Here is a 25,635-nt window from a genome sequence, read left to right on the forward strand (position 1 = left end):
GGAGGGGGGCTCAGCCCTCCCCGCAGCCGGCGTCGAGCCCACGTGGGCTGAAGCCGGCCCGGCTGCGGAAGAGTTAAGCCCCACTGCTCGCCCGGGTCTCAGGGGCCTCCCACTCGCCCGGCGTGGAGTATGAATAGCTGCACTCCCCTCCGCTCCCAGCCACTCGCTTCCCTCCCTGCCTTCCCTCTCCTCCAGAGCCCCGGCATCTTCCTCCCCAGCATCCTCCAGCAGCGCCGGCGCCACAACCCCCGGCATCCTCTGGCAGCGCCGATGCTGAGCACGGAAAGTTTCGCAGGGGCGAGAGCCCTGGGCGAGGAGTCGCTGCAGATGTGGGACCTCAACAAGCGGCTGGAAGCGTACCTGGCCCGCGTGAAGTTCCTGGAGGAGGAGAATGAGGTGCTGCGAGCTGAAATCCAGAGTGCCAAGGGCAGCTCCGCCGGGGACTCGTGGCGGGCAAAGTACGAGGAGGAGCTGCGAGCCCTGAGGGATGCGCTGGATCATGCCTTCAGGGAGAAGTGCACGGCCGAGCTGGCCAGGGACAACCTCTACGAGGAGGTCCAGCAGGTGAAAAGCAGGTGCCAGAAGGAGCAAGCAGCCCGAGAAGAAGCCAAGAAGCAGCTGAACTTGAGCAGGAAGGAGCTGGAGGAGGAGAGGAGAGCACAGATCTGGCTGAAGGAGAGAGCCGTGCAGCTGGAGAAGGAGGTGGAAGCCTTGCTGGAGGTGCACGAGGAGGAAAAAGCAGGGCTGGACCAGGAGATCGCGAGCTTCTCGCAAAGCCTGGAGAGCTTCCGCTGCGCGCCGGTGGCTTTCCAGCCGGTGGAGGTGGAGGACTACTCCAAGAGGCTGTCGGAGATCTGGAAAGGGGCGGTGGAGACCTACAAGACGGAGGTGTCGCAGCTGGAGGGGTCCCTCTGCCAGGCCAAGGAGAACCTCTGGAAGGCGGTGGAGGACAATCAGCAGAGCCAACTGCAGCTGCAGCACCTGGAGAAGGACCTGGCGGGGCTCAAAGTGCGGAAGGAGATGCTGGAGGAGAGCCTGGCCCGGCAGTGGCAGGAGCAGCGCGGGGAGGCGGAGAAGTTCCAGGTGGGTGAAGGTGGTGGGGAGGTCTCTTGGGGAGGGGGAGAGTGGGGTGCTGGGGGTGCTCAGGGCACCCACCCCCTGCAAAGGGACGGGGGAGAGGGACAGGAGGAAGTAAGATGGACGGAGCAAAGCCCAGGGCAGGGATGGCCGGTGGCCCTGGATGAGCTGCAGATGGAGAGGAAGCTGGGGAGGGCGGGAGGAAGAGCAGAGCAACTCAGGGACATCCTTGTCCCCATCACAACAGGGACCTGGGGCCACCCTGCTGCGGGGGAGCAGCACCCAGACACCGGGTCCTCCCCCACCACCCTGCCCGGGGCCGCTGCCCCATGTCCTGCTGGGCCGGGGGGAAGGGCAGCCCCTGCCCGCTGCCCCCCCAGCGCTGGGTGCAGGCAGCGGGGTGCAGGCAGCAGGAGGGGGGGGGGCAGGGGGGAGGATAAACTCCAACCAACTTCGCTGCAGCTGCAACCCAACAGCTGCAAAAGTAATTCAGCGGAGGGAGGTGGCGGGGGGGGGGGATGGGGCTGGACATGCCGGGGACGGCGCAGACACCGCCCGGGGAAGGGTCCCTCTTTGTTCCAGGTCTGGGGACCGGCCATGGGCACCGCGGAGCAGAGGGTGCCGCGGCTTTGGCCACTCGCCCCAAAGATGCTTCCTCCCCTCGTCCGGCAGCCCTGAGCCCTCCGGCATTGCCCCCCCTCTCCAGCAGCCGCCTCCCCCTCGCTTTCCAGCCCCACTCCCCTCCTCGCCCCCTTGTCCCCATCCTCAGCCCCTCCGTGCTAAAATCGAGTCCCCGGGACCCCTCTCCCCGCATCACTCCAAGGGGCGTTGGGTGGACACGAGAGCCACCGGCGTGGTCCCAGGGCTGGCAGGGACAGGCAGGGCTCAGGCAGGGCTCAGGCAGGGCTCAGGCACCCCTGAACCCCCCCCGGTGCTGCCCGCAGCTGGCGATGGAGGCCCTGGAGCAGGAGAAGCAGAGCCTGCGGGTGCAGATCGCCCAGGTGCTGGAGGACAGGCAGCAGCTCATGCACCTCAAGATGTCCCTCAGCCTGGAAGTGGCGACCTACAGGTGAGGTCCCTGATGGGGGACGGGGCTGGGGGGGGGGAGCAGCCTCTTCCCCCCAACACACCACCCTGGGGATGAATCCTGCACCTCAGGGAGCACAGGAAGGGTCTCGGGTACAAGGGGGGGGTCTCGGGCGCAAGGGGGGTGTAGCGTAGGGGTAGCCCCGTGTCCCTCTTCCAGCCCTTCCAGATGGCCCCAGACAAAGGCGGCTGCCAGGGGACTGGGGGGGACAATTAGCATGAGAATAGGGGCTGTCCCCGGCTGAGCCGAGGGGCCTCCCCGGCAGAGCATGATGTCACCCTGCGCGGACACTAATCCTGGGGACGGGGGGGGGATGGGAGGGGAGACAGGAGCAAAGGGGGGGCAGCTCCGGTCCCCCCGGTCCCTCCGCTGAGCTGGGACCATCCTTAGCCCTTTGTGCCTCAGTTTACCTGAAAAGCAGCCGCCGTAGCCCAAGGGGGGTGTGCTGGAGCGCACCGAGCACAGACACCCCCCCACCCTGTAGCACCCACCCTGTGGCACCCACCCCGTAGCACCCACCCCACTCCTCTCCTTGCAGGACACTGCTGGAAGCAGAGAGCACCCGCTTACAAATGCCAGCCGGGGAATACAAGCTGGCCAACGGTTTACGAGGTAAGGGACCCCCGGGAGCAGCCCTGGCATCGCCGCCGCGGCACCCCGGGGGGGTTCGGGGGATGAGGCTGAATATAGACACGAGCATTTTCCTGGCAGCAGTTCCTCGGCGCGATAGGAAGGTGCGAACGGCAGCCGGGGGGGGCTCCTGGCACGGGGTTTGCAGCCGCCGCGGTGCAGATAACGGCTTATCTGCTTCTTCGCCTCTTTTTTTAATTCCTCCCCAGCACAGGGAGGGCAGGAACAGATCCGTGTGCCCCGTGGGACCGCGGACTGTTGTAAAAAGCTGAGCGTTACTTTTTTCCTCCTAAAATATACCAAGGAAAGCTTGTCACCTGCACACTCTCCCCCGCAGCAGGGCCGGACTGCGGCTGCAGCCGGACAGAGCATCACCCCTGCACGATGCCGAATCCACGGGGAGCTTCGGCATCGGCTGCACTCAAGGGAGGAATTTCCCACTTTCTGTTTAAAAATAGGAGAGGGGGCAGCGAGAGGCACCCAGGCGACAGAGGAGGGATGGGGGAGTTGCACGAGCGGCTTTTCAGCCCGCTCACCGCGCTCCCCCTCGCTCTTTGCAGATCTCAAGCTGGAGGTGAGCAGCAGCAGCAAGCTGGCACTGGCGAGCACCGAGGCCAGGCGGCTGCTGCCCCGGGACCACCGCACCAGCCCCTCCATCTTCCCCAGGGTGGAGGGGTGGGGGCAGCCAACAAAAGCCCAAAGCGATGCCCTGACACCCAAAAACCAGAGCTCCGGCACCAGGGAGCTCCAGAAAATCAGCTCAGTCCTCCACGCCACGGCAGTGCAGGCTGTCGGCATGGCCAGGGAGATGGGTGCCCCCAGTTGCCCAACGCCGAGCCCCCCACAGCCCGGAAAAGCCGCCCCTCCTCTCTCCCCAGAGCCCCCCAGCCCTGTGCCGCCAGCGCCGGGGAGCCCTGGGGGAGAGGGCCCTGCCTGGCCAGGGGGAGCCGGGGGGGTGATGAGCCAAGGGAAGGAGCATCCTCCACCCGGAGCCGCAGCGGAGACCCACGATGACGGTGTGGAGCCCCCCGGAACGGCGCCCGCCCGCGGCCTGCGGTACCCAGCCCAGCTGGTCAGCGAGGCTCTGGAGGATGCTCTCAAGGAAATGAAAGACGATGCTCAGCCCAAAGAAGAGCCCACGCTCAGCGCCGCGTGGGCCCCCCAGGACACCCGTGCCCCCAGCCCCCTTCCCCCCATAGAGGTTTGCGGAGGAGCTGTTGCAGAGGGGGTCGGGGAAGGGCAAGACCTCTCCGAAGGTGCTGGGGACGGCGAAGCCCCCGAAGCGGAGGAGAGCGCTGAGGAAGCTGAGCTCCAGGCGCTGGGTGCGGAGAGCAGCGCCCTGCGGGACGGAGCTGCATCCCCACCAGCATCGCATCCCTGCGGCACGGCTGCTTCCCCGAGCGCCGCGGTGAGACGGGAAGAGATGGGAGCGTGGCAGGAGGAGATGCCCGCTGTGCTGAGCCCACGGGAATCAGAAGGGGTGGACCAGGAAGAGGACATCAGTGGCCCTGGCCAGACGGGGACTAGCTGGGAAGAGCCAGATCAAGGGGAGGATGAGGTGGAGGTCCCAAGCACGGAGGCATCCCACCCCTCGGAGGATGAGGAGGAGGGGGAACCCCACAGCCCCTGCGAGGAGGGCAGTGATTTCCAGGGTGAAGGAATGGAGGTGCGAGAAGGGGAGTCCCCGCAAAGGGAGGTCGTAGCTGCTCATGCTGTCCTCGTGGGAAGCCACCCGGTTTTGCCCACGGAAAGTCACTTGGAAGAGGACCTTGTTGATGGAGAGCAGGAAGAGTTTGAGCATCGGGAAATGCCTGTGTGTGAGATGGATCTGGCTGCAGAGGAGGAAAGGGAGCAGGAGACGTGCCCAGGGGAGGAGACGTGCCCAGAGCAGGAGCCCTCGAGCATCCATGAGACCATCCCAGCAGAAGAGGCTTCTGAAGAAGATGCCGTTGGAGAGGAGGACCCAGGCAGAGCAAAAGATGGTGAGGGAGAAAAGGGAGAGGCCGGTGGGGAGGTGCTGGGAGCAGAAGACCCCCGGGCAGGAGAGGCTGCGGCACCTGAAACCCTGGGGCAGGAGAGCGGAGCCCCGGAGGAGCCTGGAGACCTGCAGGAAAATGGCTTTGTGGAGGAGGAGCTGGAGCAGGAGGAGCTGGAGCCAGAGCTGGGAGAGGAGCCCTGGGGCAGGGGGGATGATGGCAACGGGCAAAAGTCCCATCCGGAGGGCTGGGAGGTGACAGCGGAGGGTGCAGAGGGGAGTCTGGGGACGGAAGAGCCGTCTTGGGCAGATGATGCCCCGACAAGCGCAGGAGGGTTGGAAAACGAGGAGAGAGATGGCACATCGCCAGCAGAGCTGGATGAAACCCAGGAGGATGATGAAGAAGATGCTGAGAGTCAGGGGATGAGCCAGCAGCAGCCACCGCCAGACGCTGAGCCGGCCCTGGAGCTGGCAAGGGATGAGCAGGACGGCACCGCGGGGCAGCCTACCCCGGCACCCGCAGATGTCCCCAGGCAGGGGGACAGCCAGGAGCTGGCCGAGGCTCTGGAGGAGCCGTGGGAGGTGCAGGATGAGGATGCTGATGATGAGCTCGGCTCAGAGCCGGGACAGGCGGAGAGCAGCAGCTCCAGCCCCACGGCACTCGAGCAGGCACCAGGTGATGGTGCGGAGAGAAGCGAGGAAGAGGAGGAGGAGGAGGATGCCGGGCGATCGGGAGAGCTGGAGCTGGCACCGGGGGTGGGCAGGAAGGTGGAGCTGGAGGACACGCTCCCGGACAGCACGCCCTTGCACCTCTATGAAGGGGAGATGCTGGCTGTGGTTGCACCGAGCCAAAACCTTTCGGAGACTGAGGAGACCACAGAGACAGCCCCTGCATCCGAAATAGCTCCGGAGGATGAAGGATGGTTGGAAGGGAGGGACAAGCCACCAACTCCCACCGTGCCAGAGAGCCGCGAAGAGGAAGCAGGGATGGAAGTAGCCCCTGTGGCAGAGGGTGTCGAGGAGGAGGAAGGTTATTTCATGGTCTCTGCTCCCAACCAAGAGGTGTCCAGCTCAGAGGAAGCTGAAATCTCCGAGGATTTTGAAGAAATTAAAGTTGAAGCAATCGAAGCCAGCAAAGATGATCTGGAAGCTCCTGGAGAACCATCTCCAGTGCCAGAGGACGAAGGGCACTTTGAGGCGTTTGTTGGTGAAGCAGATGAAGACGTGAAGATGCCCATGGAAGAACCTGAGATGCCAAAGGATGAGGATGAGGATGATGCTGGGGGTTTTACTGCTGAGCTGGAGGAAGGTCTGGCTGCACCCGAGGCAGATCCCGGCTCCCCCGGGGCCGTGGGGCTGTTCGCAGGAGGTGCTGATGAGCCAGCCCCGGGTGCCACCAGCTCACGTGAGGCACCAGGGCACTCAGAGGGTTTGTCCACCGAACCGGTCGAGGAGCTCGATGACACGGTAGAGCCGGAGAGTGACACCGGCACAGCCGAAACGCTCCCAGGCTGCAACCTGGGGCTGGTGGGGCAGGAGGAGGAGGAGGAGGAAGAGGAGGAGGATGAGCCTGGCACGGCTCACCACAACGCGGCCGAGCCCATCCCTCCGGCCGGGATCCAGGCCCAGGTGATGCCGGTTTCTCCGCTGCCTGACCAAGCAGAGCAGACAGTGGATGAGCAGCCGTTTGTGGAGGAGGAAGCACCAGACGGTGACATCCCTCCCCCAGCTGGGGACGAGGAGCCCCCCAAGGCCGAGCCTCCAACGCCGGGCTCTGCGCCGGAGCAGGGAGGTTTTCCAGAGCTGATTGAAGAAGGCCCAGGCGCTGCTGATCTCTCTGCCGAGGTGCCGGTGGACGTCATGAAAGACTCGGATATTTTGGAAATAGTCGAGCAAGCCCTGGAGTTCAACCAGGAGCTGGTGATGGGGGTGAGGGTGGCCGAGGGTGGGCAACGGGATCCCGGCAGGACCCAGCTCCCCCACGACACTGGGGAAGACTCCTCGCCCGCCTCGTCCGGCGAGGAGGAGCCGACGGTGCAGGAGGCACCGGCTGACGCGGCACCGGGGACGGAGGGTCCGGTTCGGGCTGAGAACGGGCTGCACCGGGAGGCCAGCCTGGAGGACCTGGCCGAATTCACCGAGGAGGTGCCGAACGGCATCACCGACGTGCCACCGGCACAGGAGATCCCCGCGGAGACCTCAGACCCCAGCGCGGTGCCGCCGCCGCAGCCCCCCGCTCCCCGAGACGCCGACGCCGCCAAGCTGGCCGACGCCAGCCCGCGTGGCAAACACGGCGGGGCCGACGCCAGCCCCGTACCGTCCGCTTTGGGCGACGACGTCTTGTGCCTCGCGCCCGACCAGCCGCCGGCGTGTCGGCTGAGAGCCGAGCAGGAGCCCTGGTCCTCGGGGGACGAGTGACGGTGGTGGCGGGGGGACCCCTCCAGTAGCCCCCTCCCTGCCAAAACCCAGCACCCTCACTTCACCCACCCACCCACCTAACGCTTCTCCGTTTCCTGACGATTTTTAACAAGTTTGTGTGGATTTTTTGCACCCCTTTTCAGAGTGAAGAACCACCAAGCTCAGTTCCCCCCCCAGCCCCCCCCCCCAATTCGCATGCTTGCTCCGGGACCCCAGCCTCATTTTGTGCCCCTCTGGGTGGGTTGCCGTGGCTGTATTTAATTTAAACCCCATGTTTCCCCCTTCCCTGTGACCTCCCCCCTTCAACCCCCCCAGCGCATCTGCCCCAGGAAGCCCAGCTGGAGGCTGGGGACCCCCACACGCTGCACCCTGGGACCCAGCGCCTCAGGGCAAGGGCACCCCGGGGTCCCCAGCCCCGACCCGCCAACGCTCGCGGGGCCGACCCACGCCGGATGTATTCGCTGCCTTGACGTTAATTTAATAAAGCCTCGTCCTCCCACTCGGACCCGCTGCTCTTCTCATTCCCACGGCCTGGGGGGCTCAGGGGGGATGTGAGGGGAGGGGGCAGCAGCTCTGGGGCAAGGCTGGGGGGGCAGGGGAGGGTCTGGCTTGGGGGGGTTGCACTTCCAGGAGAGCCATCGCTCAGCACGGGTTGGGGACGGGGTCCCCAGGGCGCTGCTCCCCAATCCCCAGAGCCCCATGGGTGCCACTCAGGGCTCGCTGCTGGCCAGGCACTTTCCTGACCCCCGCCTGGGCTGGCTAGCAGGACAGGACAGGTTGCCAGCCCCCCCCATCCCCGTGCCAGCGCCTTCAGCGATGAGCCAGCAAAACCAGCCACTATTCCTGCCCGGATCGGGCAGGGTGCCCAGCGCCCGGAGCTGCCGGGGACCCCCAGCACTGTGGCAGGGACCCCGTCACCCCGGCAGACACGGCTTTGCCCCTTCTCCCAAAGGGTGTTGGGCTTCGGGGTGGGGTGGGAGGGCTGCCAGGAGCCCTGGGGGGGCTCAATCACCCCGTTGTGTGGCCGGGCGTGGGGACGACGAGGGAAGAGCCGCATAAATCAGCCTCCGGCCAGAGAATGGGCTCCTTTATGCCGGGTAAAGGGCTGAGTCACCCCGGGCAAGGGGACAAGGGGACCCGGGTGGCCACGGCATCCCTGGGGACCGACAGCCTCGCACCCACGGGTGCGCTCAGCCTCGCTCCTTGGGTGCTGGGGGACGGGCCGCCCGCCTGGCTGGCCCCGCCGCTCGCCCACACGCCGGATTTAGCCCGGCCTGTCCCCCCCCACCCCGTGCCAGCGCCCGGGGATGCTCGGAGCCAGGGACCGATAAGGACCCGACGTTTATCTGCCTTCCTCTCTGCGAAGCCCCCAGCCCCCTCCCCTGCCTGAAGGCGACGGTTTCCTTTTAAGGCCAAACTCCAGCGGATCCAAACACCGTAATAAAAAAAAAATAACCCCTCCGATTAGTTTAATCAGGCGCCGAGCCTGCGTTCAATCAGCCCTTGGCCCGAACGCACCCCTCCAGCGAGGCCTGGGCAGCATCAGCCCGTCGGCGGCCGATGGCAGCTCCAGTAATGCCCCCCCCCAGCCCCCCAGTGTCCCCCCAAAAGTGGGGCTGCCCAGGCGAGGAGGGACAGTGGCAGGATGCTGCGGAGGAGATGGCGGCTGGGCGAGGAGCTTCTCAAGGCGGGGGGTGACATTCCTCCCGAAATTAATCCACATTCCAGCCGGTGCTGACAAAGCGACGAGGGGGGACAGATGGCGGGGGGGGGGGGGGGGAGCAGGGGGAGGGCGAGCCCCTTCCTCGCCCTGAGGAGGAGGAGGATGGGATGAGGCTGCAGAGGGCTGGGGGTCACCCGGCGGGGTGGGGAGGGCTGGGGGGTGCAGGGGCTGCAGCCTGGAGAGCAAAACCCCGGTGATGCTCGTCTGCAGGCGCGAGAAATGCACCAGTGAGGGGGCGTGGAGGGGACCGAGAGTGTCCCCAACAGGACCAAACGTGTCCCCAATGGGACCAAGCATGTCCCTGATGGGACCAAGCATGTCCCTGACAGGACCAAACATGTCCCCAAGGGGACCAAGCGTGTCCCCAACAGGACCAAACGTGTCCCCAGTGGGACTGAGAGTGTCCCTGATGGGACCAAGCATGTCCCCAACAGGACCAAATGTGTCCCCAGTGGGACTGAGAATGTCCCTGATGGGACCGAGCGTGTCCCCATTGGGACTGAGTGTGCCCAGGTCCCCCCATGTCTGACCCCGGTGTGTGGCCGCAGCTCAGACACCCACCAGGCACCCCCCCACCAGACCAAAAGCCACCGGCCCCAACCGGAGGCTGCCAGACCCCGTCCCCCCCCGCTCCAGCCAAGCACACACAATCTGATTTTGGGGACCACGCTGCTTTTGGGGACCGGAAAGAGAAGCAGAGGTGCCAACCCCACACCCCAAAGCTGCTCGCGGGCTCGGCTGGAAGCACCGTGCTGGTGCACACGCGTGTGCAAAAGGGCGGGAGGGGTGCAGGGGGCTGCGGTCACGGGGGGGAGCTGCCAGGCTGGTGCTTTAAGAGCCCCCCAGAGCCCCCCGCAGCCTGGCCCCCCGCCAGCCAGGGAAGGGTTTTGTTTCCTTTAAGGCTGGGCGAGAGGGGGATTTCAATGGAGCCCACACAAAAACTCCCTGTGGGGTGAGAGCCCGCGCCGGGACGGGGAGGGGGGACGAGGCGGGATGACCTCAGCGATGACTTCATTCTGCTCACAGCTCCCAAAAATCATGGGAACCTTATAAGGAAAGGACTAAAAATACAGCCAGAGGGGCACGGGCAGCCCCCGCCCCCCCTCCCCAAAATGAGCCCTTGGGGATGGTAAATGCGGGCGAGCAGGAGCCACGCTGGGGCCACCGGCACCCCGAGGAGGGATACACGGCGGGGACAATCGATGGGAACCTAAAACCCCCCACGGGAGAGGGGGGCCGGTCCCCCACGCGAGCCCAGGGCAGGGATGTGGGTGATGGGTGCCCCCCCCAGCGAGGCATTGCCACCCCCAGTCCCTTCCTGCGACACCCCCAGGGACATGCCGGGGAGCAGGGGCGGGGGGACAGGGACTCAGCCACCCCCTCACCCGCCCTTCACCCGGGTCAGACACCCCCCGGGAATAGCTCCTGCCAGCTATAATAAGCTCTGCCCCCCCGGTTTCGGGGGCTCGCCCAGCTGCCGGGTCATGACCCCCCCGGCAGCGCCGTGCCCCAGCGCCGCGACAGCTGCTGCCAAATCGGGGCGGCGCGGATGCCTGCGGCCGAGCCCCGCCGGGAATGTGCGCCTGGGGCCGTCCGTCAGCATCAGGGAGGAAAACGGGGTCCCTGGGGCGATGCACCCCCATTCCTGGGGCGATCCCCCCCCCTCAGTCCCACACTCCCAGCCCGCTGCAGAGCTGACCCCCAGCCCCACGGCGTTACCTCCCCAAAACGGTTGGGGGAAACCAGGGGAAGCGTGGCACCCACCTACCCCCTCCCCAGCGCCGAGCAGCACCCCAAGAGCCCCTTCCACCTCCCCAGCCCCAGCAGCACCGCGGATGGCCCCAGCCCCCGTAAACACGGCGCAGGATGCGGCCCACGGTCACGGAGAGGGGACATGGGGTGGGAACGGTGCGGGAAAAGGGCCGTGGCGTGGGAACCAGCTCGACTTGTACCAGCACCAGCGTGGCCAGCAGGGACAGGGGAGGGATGTGACCCCTGGGCTCGGCACTGGTGAGGCCGCCCCTCGATGAGTGGGTTCAGTTTTGGGCCCCTCACTCCAAAAAGGCCATTGAATGACTCGAGCGTGTCCAGAGAAGGGCAACGGAGCTGGTGCAGGGTCTGGAGCACAGGTCTGATGGGGAGCGGCTGAGGGACCTGGGGGGGTTTAGTGTGGAGAAGAGGAGGCTGAGGGGAGACCTCCTGGCCCTCTGCAACTCCCTGAAAGGAGGGTGCAGAGAGGGGGGAGGAGTCTCTTGAGCCAAGGACCCAGCGGCAGGCCAAGAGGGAATGGCCTCAAGCTGCGCCAGGGCAGGGTCAGACTGGCTCTTCGGAAGGATTTCTTTGCAGAAGGGGTTGTTGGGCGTTGGAATGGGCTGCCCAGGGCAGGGGGGGAGTCCCCATCCCTGGAGGGGTTGAAGAGTCGGGTTGAGCCAGCGCTGAGGGATCTGGTGGAGTTGGGAACGGTCAGGGTGAGGTTCATGGTGGGGCTGGAGGAGCTTCAAGGGCTTTTCCAACCCAGATGAGTCTGGGATGCTGATTCTGTGACCGGCTCCCGACACGTGCCTCAGTTTCCCTTCTCATCCAGCCACAAGTGGAAAGGGGCTGAGGCAACGATGGGGGAGGTTGGAAGCCCACCCCAGGGCACCCCACCAGGCCGGGGCACCCAGCTGCACCCACCCCACCGTGAGCCATGGGGCATCTGGGACGGGGAACAGCGGGCGCAGGAGGTGACTCAGCCCCGGACGCAGCCACCGGAGGAAACGCCGACAAAGCAGCTCCTTCCTCACGGCACAGCCGGTCCCCAGCACACAGGTGGCACCGGGACAAACAGGGTTGTGTGTGTGTCCCCCCCCCCCCCGCCCTACCCTGGGGTTTCAGGGGGTCAGATCTGACCCTCGGGGCTAAACCTGCCACGGACAAACAGGGCTGAGCCCCCGTGGGTCCAGAGGTGCCCACTGGAGGTTTGGGGCACGGTGCCAGGCAAGGGACAGGATGTGACCGTGTCCAGCCCTGAGTCACCGCCAGCAGCTGATGCCGGATCCGGCCTCGGGAAGGGGCAGGAAGGTCCCTCGGCTCCAGCGCTCCTTGCCCCAAAAATCATCCACAGCATGGCCAGGGACCCCCTTCCCAGTTTGGGGACCCCGTGCCCAGTTTGGGGATCCCCTGCCCAGTTTGGGGACCCCCTGCCCAGTTTGGGGATGGCATGCCCAGTTTGGGGACCCCCTGCCCAATTTGGGGACAGCATGCCCAGTTTGGGGATGGCATGCCCAGTTTGGGGACCCCCTGCCCAGTTTGGGGACCCCCTGCCCAGTTTGGGGATGGCATGCCCAGTTTGGGGACCCCGTGCCCAGTTTGGGGACAGCATGCCCAGTTTGGGGACCCTGTGCCCAGTTTTGGGACCCCCTGCCCAGTTTGGGGACCCCCTGCCCAGTTTGGGGACCCTGTGCCCAGTTTGGGGACAGCATGCCCAGTTTGGGGACCCTGTGCCCAGTTTTGGGACCCCCTGCCCAGTTTGGGGACCCCCTGCCCAGTTTGGGGACCCCGTGCCCAGTTTGGGGACAGCATGCCCAGTTTGGGGACCCTGTGCCCAGTTTGGGGACCCCCTGCCCAGTTTGGGGACCCCCTGCCCAGTTTGGGGACCCCATGTCGGACCCCACTCCCAGCCCCTCGCCGTCCGGCAGCAGCTTCTCACTGGAATTCGGACCAAATTCCCCCCCCCCCCAGGCAGGTGGGATGGGGGTCGCTGAAACCCCAGCGGGGCGACAACTGCCCGGCGGGGTTGGGTTTCGGGGATGGGGGGGGAGGAGATTTATCGCCTCCAGGCTCGTGGGACCCCCCCGGCACTGCCTGGGGGTGCTGCTGCCACCCCCCAGCACGGCGCTGGCGGGGGTCAGGGCAGCCCCACGGGACCCGGAGAGGGGCTCGCCTGCTTGCCCAAACATGGCCAGTGGTTTTGGAGGCCGACACTGGAGCTGGCCACTGAGGGGGGGGGGCACCCTGCGTGTCCCAAACCCCACCACGACCCCACAGCACCACCCCAGCGCCTTCCTCTTTCTCCTCCTCCTCCTCTCAGGGGTTTATTCCTTTCTGATCATGCCCCCCCCCCCCCGACACCCCTGGCGAGACCCTGGGGACCAGCCCAGCTCCCCAGAGCAGGATTAGAGCCCAAAGCCACCGAGGGAGGACATCGCTGCCGGGCCCGGGGGGGCACGGCCCGGGGGGGGGGGGGGTGATAACCAGTGGTGCCCCCCCCTCAAGCCCCCCAAAATCAGCCAAGCCCAGGAAGGCAACACCCCACAGCACGGTGGTCCGTGATGGCTCCTGGCAGCCCCCAGCACCCACAAACACGGGGACATGCCCCCCCCCAACCGCTCCCTGCTGTTGACAGCCGCCCCCCCCCCAAAAAAAGTCTATTTGGGGAGGGGGGAACAACCAGGCGTCTCCCCAGAAAGGCTCCCTGCTGGGGGCACTGCCAGGCAGGCCCAGCACGCCCCCAAAAGCCTCTCCGGTTGGGGGGCACCGCAGGAGAGGGCAGGACCCCCCAAATCCCCCCCCCCGCCCAGGGCCCGTTGGTGCCGTTGGATCGGGCCCCGCGGGCGGGATCGGGCCCCTCCCGCCTCACAGCGCCCCCTGCAGGGCGGCCGCGGCGCTCGGCCCGCCCACTCTTTTCTCTGATTGGCCACCCGGCTCGAACCAATGAGAGAGGAGGTGTCGGCCGGGGAGGCGGACCCGACAGATATCGCAGCCAATCGGAAGCCGCTGAGGCGCTCCTCCCCTCCGAACCGGCCCGGAAGAGTCGGCAACCAATGAGAGAAGGGGATAGGAGGAGGGGGCGTGGTGATAGGCGGGCTGCTGAGGGAGTCGCTGCCAATGGGCGCGGCGCGAGGGGCGGAGGGGGCGGGCCCCGCGGGGCCGCTCTCAGCCAATGGGGAGCGCGGGGGGCGTGTCCCCGGCTTCCAGAGAGTTCGGAGACGGCAGCGGAGCGGCGGCGGCGGCGGTGAGTGGGGGCGGCCCCCCCCGGACCCCCCGGCCCCCCCCGGCCCCCCCGGGCCTGACCCCGCGCTCGGTGTCACGGACCGGCCCGGGCCTGGCGGGGGGGGGACACGGGGAGCGGGGCCGGGGCCTGTCAGCAGAGGGGACGCGGGCCCCGCCTGCCCTGACACGGCCCGGGGGGGGGACCCGGCGCCCCCCGTGAGGCCTCTTTGGGGCGGCCGGTGCTGTGGGGGTCCTGCCCCACGGGGATCGGCTTTGGGGGGGGTGTGTGTGTGTGTGTGTCCCCGCGCGTGTGTGTCCCCGCGCTGTCCCGTCCTGGGGACCGGGATGTCACATCACCCCGACACCCCCCCCCTCGCCTCCACTGCCCCGGCCCAGCGAGGTGGGGTATCCCCCCGCGGAGGGGGGCGGGGGGGGCTCGGGGGTGCCCGGGCGGGAGGTGACACCAGCCCCAAAGTCCCCGGGTTGGATCTGGGGAGGCTGGTCCCCGCGGGACGGATCCACGCCTGGCCCCGGGGGGGGGGCCGCCAGCCCCGGCGTGAGGCGGGGGGGCGGGTGTGACACCCATGCGATGGCGTTTCTCAGGAGGAGCCGCTTATTTACCTCCTGCCGGAGGAGCCCGGAGCGGGGCAGGGTGCGGGAGGGCGGGCGCTTTCCCCCCCGCGTCCCCCTTTTCCCCGTGTCGCAAGATAAACACGTCCACGCCCCGCGTGGGGCTTATCGGCTCCCGGCACATTGCCCGGTGTGGGTGGGGGGAGAGCGGCGGGGCCGTGGGCCGGGGGAGCCTCCGCCACCCCACGGGATGCTGCTGCTGTGGGGAAACTGAGGCAGGGCTGTGCGAGCCGGGAGGAAAACAGGGATCAAATCCTTCGGTGAGTCCCACGGGTGGGGGGTGCTGGGCCGGGGAAGGGTCTGATGGGATGGGGAAGGGTCCCGGCCGGGGGTTCACGTCTCTCTCCTCTCGCAGCACGTCGACAGCGAGGAAAATGGTGAAGGAGACGGGATACTACGACCTGCTGGGCGTGCGGCCGGGAGCCAGCCTGGATGAGATCAAGCGGGCGTACCGGCGCCTGGCGCTGCGCTACCACCCCGACAAGAACCCCAGCGAGGGCGAGCGGGTAGGTGCAGCCCCCCCCGGCCCCCCTCGCCTGACTCGCTTTCCCCTCATCTCACCCTCTTGCCCCCCCTTTCCCCAGTTCAAGCAGATCTCTCAAGCCTACGAGGTGCTGTCGGATGCCCACAAACGGGCCCTCTACGACCGCGGTGGGGAACGGGCCATGAAGGAGGGCGGCCTGGGCAACCGAGGAGGGAGCAGCGGTTTCGGCTCCCCCATGGACATCTTCGACCTCTTTTTCGGCGGGGGAGTGCGGATGCGTGGCCGGGCGGACAGGCGAGGTACCGGGGACCCACTGGGTGCTGGCTCGGGGCGGTGGTGGGGGTGCCAGGATCTGGTTGGTGGCCCACGGGCCACCTCCCTCCCCGCGGTGCGCAGCCCAACGCGTTACCTCGTCATCCTCATTACTTTCTCCATCTGCCCCTCTTCAAAGGGCCCTTCCCTGTCCCTGTCCCAGCTTTTCCCCTGCCGTCCCCGGGGCTGGGGCTGAGTCAGCCCAGCGCTGCCCTCGGCTCCTCGCGAGCCCCGGGGGAGGCTGCAGCGAGACGCAAGGGCGTGCAGGGCTGCTCCGGTGACTCTACGGATGCTTTTGGCCTGGGTCACGGGGAGAGGGTGACTCGCCACGGCGTTTCTTGCTGAAGTGGCACGATTTAATAGCAGGGCAATTTAAGAGGCCAAGGGGAGCGTCTCGGCGACTCCAGGTAGAGCCTCTTCGGCTGGGTTGAGGTGATTAAGCAGTTGGAGGGTGGCAGAGCGCCGTGCCCGTGCTGGGGACACGGGGCTGCCCCGGGGCAGCTGACAGGATCCTTGGAGACGTGAGGATCCGAGTAACAAGTGACAGGACAAGAGGGAACGGCCTCAAGTTGCACCAGGGAATGGTTAGGCTGGATGTTAGGGAGTATTGCTTTGCAGAAGGGGTTGTTGGGCGTTGGAATGGGCTGCCCAGGGCAGGGGGGGAGTCCCCATCCCTGGAGGGGTTGAAGAGTCGGGTTGAGCCAGCGCTGAGGGATCTGGTGGAGTTGGGAACGGTCAGGGTGAGGTTCATGGTGGGGCTGGAGGAGCTTCAAGGGCTTTTCCAACCTCGATGATTCTGTGAGGAGATCCCTGCTCAACGCTCTTCCGAGCCCTCACGCTCAGCTTCGAGCTGTTTCTGTTCCTCTTTCCACCGTCCCCGCGGATGAAGCGGGACTGGCTCTGGAGAGAAGCTGTCAGGTTGCTGTTCCCCACGGGGAACCGGTGCCACTGAGCTGGGTTCTTTCCTTTCATTTCCACCCAGGGAAGACGGTGGTTCACCAGCTCTCGGTGTCGCTGGAGGACCTTTACAACGGCACCACACGCAAGCTGTCCCTGCAGAAGAACATCATCTGCAGGAAATGCGGAGGTGAGCGCCGCAGCGGCCGCGCCGTGGGGCACCCGGGGGTCCTCCCTGGCCACTCACCCCTCTCTGCCTTCCCTCGCCGCAGGCTGCGGGGTGCGGGAGGGCGCCCAGAGGAGGTGCCCCAAGTGCCACGGCTCGGGCATGGAGGTTCGGATCCACCAGTTGGGGCCCAGTATGATCCAGCAGATCCAGACGGTGTGTTCCCAGTGCCAGGGTCAGGGCGAGTGGATCCGGCCTCGGGACTGCTGCCTCACCTGCAACGGCCGCAAGGTCGTGCGGGAGAAGAAGATCCTCAGCGTTCACCTGGATAAAGGTAAGAAGGGGCCGTCTGGGGAGCGGGGGCCCCCCCAAAACGGCCCCTGAGCTCAGAGCTGTCCCCACGCACCCCCCAGGTATGAAGGATGGGCAGAAAATCACCTTCCACGAGGAAGGGGACCAGGTTCCCGGCCTGGAACCCGGGGACATCATCATCGTCCTGGATCAGAAGGAACACCCTGTTTTCCGACGCAGCGGTGACGACCTCATCGTTAAGAGGGAGATCAGCCTGGCAGACGCCCTGTGCGGCTGCCGACAGGTCATCCGCACCCTGGACAACAGGACCCTGCTCATCTCCTCCCAGCCAGGTCAGGGGGGGCTCCGGGATACCCCGCAAAGAGCTGGGGGGGTGCTGGGTGCAGCGAGGTGACACTAATCTCCGTCTCAGGTGACGTTATCCGACCCGGGGACCTGAAGTGTGTCCCTAACGAGGGGATGCCCGTTTACAGGAGCCCCTTCCAGAAGGGAAAACTCATCCTGCAGTTCCAGGTGAGGAGCTGGGGTCCCCTATTCCTGGGAATCCCCCAATCCCAGGGGTCCCACATCCCTGGAGTCCCCCATTCCTGGGAATCCTCCGATCCCAGGGGTCCCCCATTCCTGGGAATCCGACATCCCTGGGCACCCCACATCCCTGGAGTCCTCCATTCCTAGGAATCCCCCATCCCAGGGGTCCCCCATTCCTGGGAATCCCCAGATCCCAGGGGTCCCCCATCCCAGGGGTCCCCCGTTCCTGGGAATCCCCCAATCCCAGGGGTCCCCCATTCCTGGGAATCCCACATCCCTGGGCGTCCTCCATTCCTAGGAATCCCCCATCCTGGGGGTCCCCCATTCCTGGGAATCCCACATCCCTGGCATCCCCGAACCCAGGGGTCCCCCATTCCTGGGAATCCCCCAATCCCAGGGGTCCCCCATCCCTGGAGTCCCCCATTCCTGGGAATCCTCCGATCCCAGGGGTCCCACATCCCTGGGCATCCCACATCCCTGGAGTCCTCCGTTCCTAGGAATCCCTGAACCCAGGGGTCCCCCATTCCTGGGCATCCCCCATCCCGGGGATCCCCACGTTTCCATCCCACGCTTCCATCTCCGCTCTCCGGCCGCAGGTGAAGTTCCCGGAGCCGGGCTGGCTCCCCCCCGAGCGCCTGCGCCAGCTCCAGGCCTTCTTCCCGCCGCAGGAGGAGGTGATGGCCACCGAGGAGACGGAGGAGGTGGAACTCAGCGACTACACGTCCCACGGCGGCTCGGCCCGGCGGCCCTACGCCGGCGAAGCTTACCACGAAGATGACTTCGAGGACGGTGTCCGCCAACACGTCCAGTGCCAGACCTCGTAGCTGGGGGGTGGGGGGGGCTGTAGCTTCCCCCCCCCCCCTCCCTTTCCCACCGTGGGGGGGCTCGTCCCACGGCGGGGGGGGCTCGGGGCAGGGCCGGGGAGGGGGGCGCGGAGAGCCGTCACGTTCAGGGATGTACATAGGTCGCCTTTCCGACAGCACTTAACCTCCCTCGCCCCCCCCCGGGGAGCCAGGCCCGTTTTGGGGCCCCCCCCCCCTTTTCCCTTCCTCTCCACCATGGGGGACGAGGCCCCTCTTTGACCTGCCCTGGAGAGGGGGACAGATCCCGGCTCCGGCTACTGGTGGGCTCAGTGGCCACATCCAGCCGTTGCCAGCCCAGCAGCCACATCCCACACCGGGACTGATGATGATGATGATGATAATGAGGAAGGGGGGGGGCGGGGCAGGGGGGGGGTGGCCTCACCACCTGCCTCAGTTTCCCCATCTGTGAACCGCTGGGGCAAAACCTCCCTGAGAGCTTTGGTTTGTTTTTTTTTTTTCTGGCGAGGCCGGGAGGTGCCACCGTGGTCCCTGTCACTGCCCCACGGCCCCCTGTGCCCCCACACCGCGGGGGGGCCGCGGCCGGGCCCCCCCCTCCCTTGCTTTGCCCGTTTCTTTCCTTGCTGGAGCCTGGGTCAGGCCTGGGGAGCGGAGGGGGTTTCTTTTTTCTCTTTGCACAGAACAGAAGGGGGTTAGGGGAGGGGGGGGGGGCGGGGACTGGTCCCTTTAATTTATTTTTAGAAGAATTTTAATTTTTTTTTTTTTTTTTGGAAGGGGGGAGGACTTTGTACATGGCATTAAAAGCAAATCCCGAGTGGCAGCGGCTGCGTGTTCCCGGGGCGCGGGCGGTGACTCCCCGCTTTGATCTCCGGGGCGTGCCTCAGTTTCCCTGACTTTGCACAACAGGGAGGTGACCCACAGGGTTCAACCGGGGCCAGGCGCCCCCCCCCCCCAGCCCCCCCATCTTACCCTCCCTGCACCCCATCTCTGCCCCCCCCCCCCGCCATTTCACCAGCCCCTCAGCCCAAGCCCCCAAAACAACCCTCAGACTCTCTGTGTCGCTTCTGATTCCGCCCCCCCCCCCCCCCCCCCCGCCTTGTTTTGTCACCCCCCCAGACCCCCCCCTCACCCCGTTAGTTCCCTCCTGGACCTTTCGCATCAGCTCAGCACCTCATGAGGGAGGCAGCCCCCCCCCCCCCCCCCCCCCAAAAAAAAAGTCCCCCCCACCTTTCAGCCTGCACTCACCCCAGGGGAGTGGGGGGGCTGTGCGATGGGGGAGAACCCCAAAACACCGGGGGGGGTCACGCACCCCATAAAACACCCCGTGTCACCCCCAGACCCCCCCCCCCCCACCCTGTTAATTCCCTCCTGGACCTTTCGCATCAGCTCAGCACCTCATGAGGGAGGCAGCCCCCCCCCCAAAAAAAAAAACAGTCCCCCCCCACCTTTCAGCCTGCACTCACCCCATGGGAGGGGGGGGGGCTGCGCTGTGGAGCAGAACCGGGGGGGGGACACCCCAAAAAAACCACCGGGGGGGGGTCAAGCACCCCATAAAACACCCCGTGTCCCCCCTTACACGCCGAGGCGCACACACACGCCCCCCCCCCGCAATACGATGGGGGTGAAACCCCACAGCCCCTCGGCTTGGGGGGGGGGGGGGGGGCTGCAGCTGGACACACACACCCGCCCCCCCCCCCCCCCCCGCGCTGGAGCCCAGGAAAGTGTCCGGCGCCAGATGCGGCTGGAGGGGGGAGAGGAGGAGGAGGAGGAGGAGGAGGAAGCAGAGAACAATGCTGGCCGGCCGCCAGCTGCGGGGGAGCGGGGCGGGGGGGGCTCCCCCCACGGCCCCCAGCCTGGAGAGCTGCGGGGTAAGGGGAGGGGGTGATCCCCCCGCCCCCCCCCCCCCCCAAAAGGGCGGGCTGTCCCCTCCCTGAGCTGGCGGCGGTTTTGGGGACCCACCCGCTCGCCCGCTTGAGGCACCGGCGGCCCTGAGCCTCGGGGACACCCGGGGGAGGGGGGGGGGGGCGTCACCCCACCCCACCCCCGGGGCGAGGGTCCCCTCCCGGCGCGCTGGGGGGGAGGCACCGTGTGTGTGTGTCGTCCCCCCCCCCCCCAGGGAAGGGGACCCCACCAGTGGGACCCAAGTCGGTCTCTGCCCTCCCCGAGGCCGCAGAGCCGGTCACCCCCCCCTCGAAACCCCCTTTTTTTTGGGGGGGGGGGGCTGAGGGGTGAAGCCCCCCCAAGCCTGACACCTCCCCGGCTCCCCTTTAGGGGGGGGGACACTTTGTTGGGAGGCCTGCCCCCCCCCCCCCCCCGAATCATCCAGCCTGGGGGGTCCTGGAGGGGTGTGCGGGGGGGGTGACCCCAGCCGTGTCGCGGGAGGGGGGGCAGCAGCAGTTTGGCCCCCATTAGGGGTCTGGGCGTGGGGGGGGGTTTATCCTCCGGCCCAGCTTGGCCCCCTCTCCCCCCCCCCACAAGCCAGGAGCCCTCCCCCCAGCATCCCAGCCCGGAGGGGGGGGGAATCTTCCCCCCAAACCTGCCCAACAAGTCCCGTCCTGCGCCCCCCCCACCCCCCCCAGGCAGGTGACGGGGACAAGAGCCAGCGTCTCCCCCACATCGGGTGGGACGACCACCCCCCGCCCCCCCCCGCGGTCCCTCCCGATGGCCCTGGGGGGGGGTCCCCGGCCCAGCGGAGCCTTCACTTTCCAGAAAACGCGTGAAAAATGCCGGGGTGAGGGGCTGCCCCCCCCCCCGCCTTCCCCCCCCCCCCCCGCCGGGGTCGGACATTCATTACCCGCAGCACAAAGAGGGGCCGGGGGGGGGGGGGGGGGGGGCGAGGCCCCGCTTTGTCTCCGGCAGATGAAAGGCGAGGGGCCAGCCCGGGCCCCCTCCCCAACCCCGGGGGGGGGGCAGCGGGGCGGGCCGGGGGCCACCGAGGTCACCGGGGAGGATTAGTGCCGGATTAGAGGTGCTGAGGTGGGGGGGGGGGCACCCGAAACCACCCACCACGGGAGAGGGGAGCGGGGGGGGGGGGGGCACAGCCTAGAGCATCCCGCAAGGGTTTGGGGTCATTCGCAGCCCCCTCCCCATCGCGGGGACACACCCCCCCCCCGCAGGAATTTGCTTTTAAGGAGCAGCCGCGCTGGGCGTCCAAATCTCAGCGTGGGGACCCCCCCCCCCCCCTCCGCGCCCCCCCCCCCGTGGGGCAGGATGAGACCCCCAGATCCCCAATGGGCCGGACGCTGTGCTGGGGGTGGGTGGGGGGTGGGTGTGCGGGTGTTTCATGGCCTCATGGACCCCCCCCCTTCACATCCAGATGTGCTGCCCCAGCTCTCGGGGTACCAGAGTCCCCCCCCCCACATTTTCCTCGTGCCCCCCCCCAACCCGGGGGCTCGGAAAAGGGCCAAATTGGAGCCGTCCCCAGGGCGGCGGAGCAGAAAGCGGATATTCCTCGAAGGGAGAGTCGGGGGGGGCGCGGGGGGGGGGGGGAGCGGCTGGTTTCCATTACCGGCTGCTCCCGCCCGGTCACGGCTTTTGGGGGGAAAAACGGTCGGTTTGGTGTAAGAGAGGAAGGGGGGGGGGCTGGATCCAACGCCCGCCCCGTCCGCTGGCACCCCCCCCCCCCCCCCCGCCGGTGATGGCGGGTGGTCCCGGGGGGGTTGGGAGGCCGGGACGTGGGTTGGGGATGGGGGCGATGGGCCAAGCGTCCACCTGGAGCCCTTCCTCCCCCTCCTCCTCCTCCTCCCCAGGGAAGGTGTAATTACACCCTTCCCGCGGCTGAACACGCTCCCGGCGGTGCAGCATCACACCCAGCGCACGGGGGGGGGGGGCCGAGGGCCCCTCGCTGGGGCAGGAGGGGTGCTGAGTCCTGGGGACCCCCCCCCCCATCACCCCAAAGTCACCCCAAGGCCCAGCAGAACCCCCAGTGCGGGCTGCGGGAGGGGGGTCAGTGCCCCCCACCTGCCCCGTGGCAGCTCTGGGGGGGTCCCAGCCCCCCCCCCCCCTCCCCGGGGAGCAGCTGGGGTGGGCACAGGGAGCGGCTGCACCCCCCCCCCCCCCAGGACAGGGCTGCCCCGCACCCCACCGAGGGCTGAGCCCACCCCGTCCCTCCCCTGGGGTAATTAACACCACCTCACGCAGGGCAATTAGCAGGCAGCACCCAAACGAGCATCACCAGGAACAGGCCAGGCAGGCAGCACCCATGGGTGCCCTCGGCTCCTCCAGCTGAGCCGGGCGAGGGTCTCACCCCCCCTCCCCACCCCAAACCAGAGCAGATGCTGAATCCAACGCGTGAACTTGTGCCTCAGCCCCACACCGGCCTCCCTGCCCCATGGGTGCCCCACGGGTGTCCCACAAGTGTCCCACGGGTGTCCCATGGGTGTCCCAAGGGTGCCCCATGGGTGTCCCACAAGTGTCCCACGGGTGTCCCATGGGTGTCCCAAGGGTGCCCCACGGGTGTCCCACGGCTGCCCCATGGGTGTCCCACGGCTGCCCCACAGGTGCCCCATGGGTGTCCCACAAGTGTCCCACAGGTGTCCCACAGGTGCCCCACGGGTGTCCCACAGGTGTCCCACAGGTGCCCCACGGGTGCCCCATGGGTGTCCCACGGGTGCCCCACGCTTCCCACGCCGGGATGTGCCAACCCCGCCACCACCTTCGCCCCGGGCCGCTTGCGCAACGGCTGCGGTGCAGGATTGGGGGGCGGGGGGGGGGATGACACAGGGACACGGGGCGGGGGGCACAGGGACGCTGGGGGGGGTGTAGGACATTTATTGAAAAGAGGAGGGAGGTGGCGGGGACGATCCTGGGGGGGTTCGGACCTTGGGGGGGGGGCTCAGACCTGGAGCGGAATTTGTTTGGTGTTTCCTTCCGATACAATATTCACAAATAAATACTGGGGAGGGGGAGAGCGAGCGCAGCCCCGGCGCAGGGCGAGGGCCTGGGGCTGCATTAAAAAAATTTAAAAAAAATAAAAGTGAACCAAAACCAGTTAAAACCAACCCAAGGGCCCAGGGAGGCGGCTGCGTTACCCCCCGCCGCGGCCCCGGCGCCTCTCCAAAAACCGGGCGCTTTGTCTGCAGCAAAAATGGGGCCGGAAAAGGAGATTTTTCTGCCCCCCGAAGAGACCCTCGTGGGGGGGGGGGGGGGAGGACAAAAAAGCTGTGTTTTACCCCCAAAAAAAAGGGGGTTGTGATGTAAGGTGCAACCCCTTCCCCATGGGGAGTGGAGGGGACGCGGGGGCGGGTAATGGGGGCTGGGGGGGGGCACAGGGTTGGGGAGGGGACACAGGGTTGGGGAGGGGACACAGGGACGCTGGGGGGGGGACACAGGGCTGGGGGGGGGGGACACACAGGGCTGGGGGGGGGTCGTGAGCGGGGGTGTCACTCCCGGACGTAGACCCTGGTGCAGACGATGTCATCGGCCGTCATGGTCTGCAAGGAGGAGCGGGGTCACGGTCATGGCCGGGGTCGCCATGGGAGTTTCCCAGCATGCACTGGGGCGGGGGGGGGGGTGGGTGGTGTGTCCCCCCCCCCCAGTTTAGCCCCCCCCTCACCAGGATGAGCTCCCCATCGTTCGTCATCTCCCTGGACCAGCCCGTCTTGGGCCCGTCGCCCTTCAGCAGCCGCTGCTCACACACCAGCTTGTTCTCGCTCTCCCACTTGGCCAAACTCTGCGGGGGGGGAGAGGGGGGACGCTGAGGGGGGGGACACACACACCCCCCCCCCCAAAAATCCCCCACGCAGCCCCCGCCGGGCAGCACCGTGCGTGTGTGTCCCCCCCCCAGGGGATGGGTGCGGCGGCGTCTGGGACCTGGGGGGGTGCGGGGAGGGGAGGGGGCGCCAGGGGGAGGGGCCAGGCCTCTGGGGGGGGGTGCACACGCATGTGCACGCACCGACACGTGTGTGCGGGGTTGGGAGTGTCCCTGTGCTCATGGAAAACATACGTGTGCGTGCACTGACATGTGTGTGTGGGGTTGGGAGTGTCTCTGTGCTCATGGAAAACATACGTGTGCACGCACTGACATGTGTGTGCGGGGCTGGGAGTGTCTCTGTGCTCATGGAAAACATACGTGTGCACGCACCGACACGTGTGTGTGGGGTTGGGAGTGCCCCTGTGCTCATGGAAAACATATGTGTGCACGCACCGACACGTGTGTGCGGGGTTGGGAGTGTCCCTGTGCTCATGGAAAACATACGTGTGCGTGCACTGACATGTGTGTGTGGGGTTGGGAGTGTCTCTGTGCTCATGGAAAACATACGTGTGCGTGCAGCGACAGGTGTGTGGGGGGTTGGAGTGCCCCTGTGCTCATGGAAAACATACGTGTGCACGCACTGACATGTGTGTGGGCGGTTGGGAGTGCTCCTGTGCTCATGGAAAACATACGTGTGCACACACCGACACATGTGTGTGGGGTTGGGAGTGCTCCTGTGCTCATGGAAAACATACGTGTGCACGCACTGACATGTGTGCGTGGGGTTGGGAGTGCCCCTGTGCTCATGGAAAACATACGTGTGCGTGCAGTGACACGTGTGTGGGGGGTTGGGAGTGCCCCTGTGCTCATACAAAACGTGTGTGTGTGCAGATATGGACGTGCACAAGCGTGCACACACGTGTGCATGCAGATGTGCACACGTGTCTGTGTGCATGCACGTGCTCCTGCCTTCATGCAACATGTGTGCACGCACAAACACATGTGTGTATGTGTGTATGTGCATCTGTGTGCTTGAACACACACAACTGACTGCTCCTGCCTTCATACAACATGTGTATGTGCACAAACATGCGTGTATGGGCACACACACGTGTGCTCCTGCCTTCCTGCACATATATGTGCATGCACAAACACACATGTGCGTGCATGTACACGTATCTGCATGCATGAACACAAGTGAGTGCTCCTGCCTTCATGTAAAACATGTGTGTGTGCACAAACAGGCATGTGCACGCACACACGTGTACTCCTGCCTTCATGCAACATGTGTGCATGCACAAGCACACATGTTCATGTGTGCACATGCATCTACATGCATGAACACACACGAGTGACCGCTCCTGTGCTTGTGCAAAACGTGTGTGCATGCACAAACAGGTGTGTGCACACACACGTGTGCTCCTGCCTTCGTGCAACATGTGTGCACACACAAAGATGTGTGTGCATGTGTGTACATGCATCCACATACATGAACACACAAGTGACCACTCCTGCCCTCATGTAAGACATGTGTGTGCACAAACAGGCCTGTGCACACACACGTGTGCTCCTGCCCTCATGCAACATGTGTGCACGCACAAACACACATGTGCATGCATACACACACATCTACACGCATGAACACACATGAGTGACTGCTGCGCTCATGCAAAACGTGTGTGCATGCACAAACAGGCCTGTGCACGCACACACGTGTGCCCCTGCCCTCATGCAACATGTGTTCACACACACGTGCATGCACACACATCTACACGCATGAACACACATGAGTGACTGCTGCGCTCGTGCAAAACGCATGTGCATGCACAGGCACGTGCATGCACACGCATGTGCTCCTGCCCTCATGCAACACGTGCACACACACGTGTGCATGCATCCACACACATCT

The 25,635-nt window shown here is 66.4% G+C and overlaps 3 protein-coding genes across 6 annotated transcripts in view; 2 read left to right on the forward strand and 1 right to left on the reverse strand.

Annotated features, from left to right (window-relative positions):
• Positions 1-183: 183 nt before the first annotated feature.
• Positions 184-7,692, forward strand: NES (nestin). The gene is made up of 4 exons (XM_074852902.1): positions 184-1,083; positions 2,022-2,146; positions 2,703-2,776; positions 3,355-7,692. The coding sequence occupies exons 1-4, from the start codon at positions 271-273 to the stop codon at positions 7,185-7,187; spliced, it is 4,845 nt and encodes a 1,614-aa protein (XP_074709003.1). The 5' UTR covers positions 184-270; the 3' UTR covers positions 7,188-7,692.
• Positions 7,693-13,822: 6,130 nt separating this feature from the next.
• Positions 13,823-18,739, forward strand: LOC141936372 (dnaJ homolog subfamily A member 1-like). Of its 4 annotated transcripts, none has more exons than XM_074853281.1 (8): positions 13,823-13,906; positions 14,870-15,020; positions 15,099-15,297; positions 16,293-16,397; positions 16,480-16,707; positions 16,787-17,017; positions 17,098-17,198; positions 17,810-18,737. In XM_074853281.1, the coding sequence occupies exons 2-8, from the start codon at positions 14,889-14,891 to the stop codon at positions 18,035-18,037; spliced, it is 1,224 nt and encodes a 407-aa protein (XP_074709382.1). In that variant the 5' UTR covers positions 13,823-13,906; positions 14,870-14,888; the 3' UTR covers positions 18,038-18,737. The 4 variants fall into 4 exon arrangements, with proteins under 4 accessions (XP_074709382.1, XP_074709380.1, XP_074709379.1 ...); XM_074853280.1 differs by lacking the exon at positions 13,823-13,906 and adding an exon at positions 13,991-14,774; XM_074853279.1 differs by having other exon boundaries at positions 14,870-15,297; positions 17,810-18,739.
• A 4,049-nt stretch (positions 18,740-22,788) lies between these two features.
• CRABP2 (cellular retinoic acid binding protein 2) overlaps positions 22,789-25,635 on the reverse strand; it is a 5,973-nt gene continuing 3,126 nt past the window's right edge. Inside the window, exons 3-4 of the mRNA XM_074853217.1 lie at positions 23,589-23,705; positions 22,789-23,466 (exon numbers count right to left, since the gene is read on the reverse strand). Of these exons, the coding sequence (XP_074709318.1) occupies positions 23,416-23,466; positions 23,589-23,705 (168 nt within the window). The 3' untranslated portion in view covers positions 22,789-23,415. The remainder of the gene's footprint in view (positions 23,467-23,588; positions 23,706-25,635) is intronic.

This window comes from Strix uralensis, chromosome 32 (assembly GCF_047716275.1).
Source record: "Strix uralensis isolate ZFMK-TIS-50842 chromosome 32, bStrUra1, whole genome shotgun sequence".
Classification (NCBI taxonomy): domain Eukaryota; kingdom Metazoa; phylum Chordata; class Aves; order Strigiformes; family Strigidae; genus Strix; species Strix uralensis.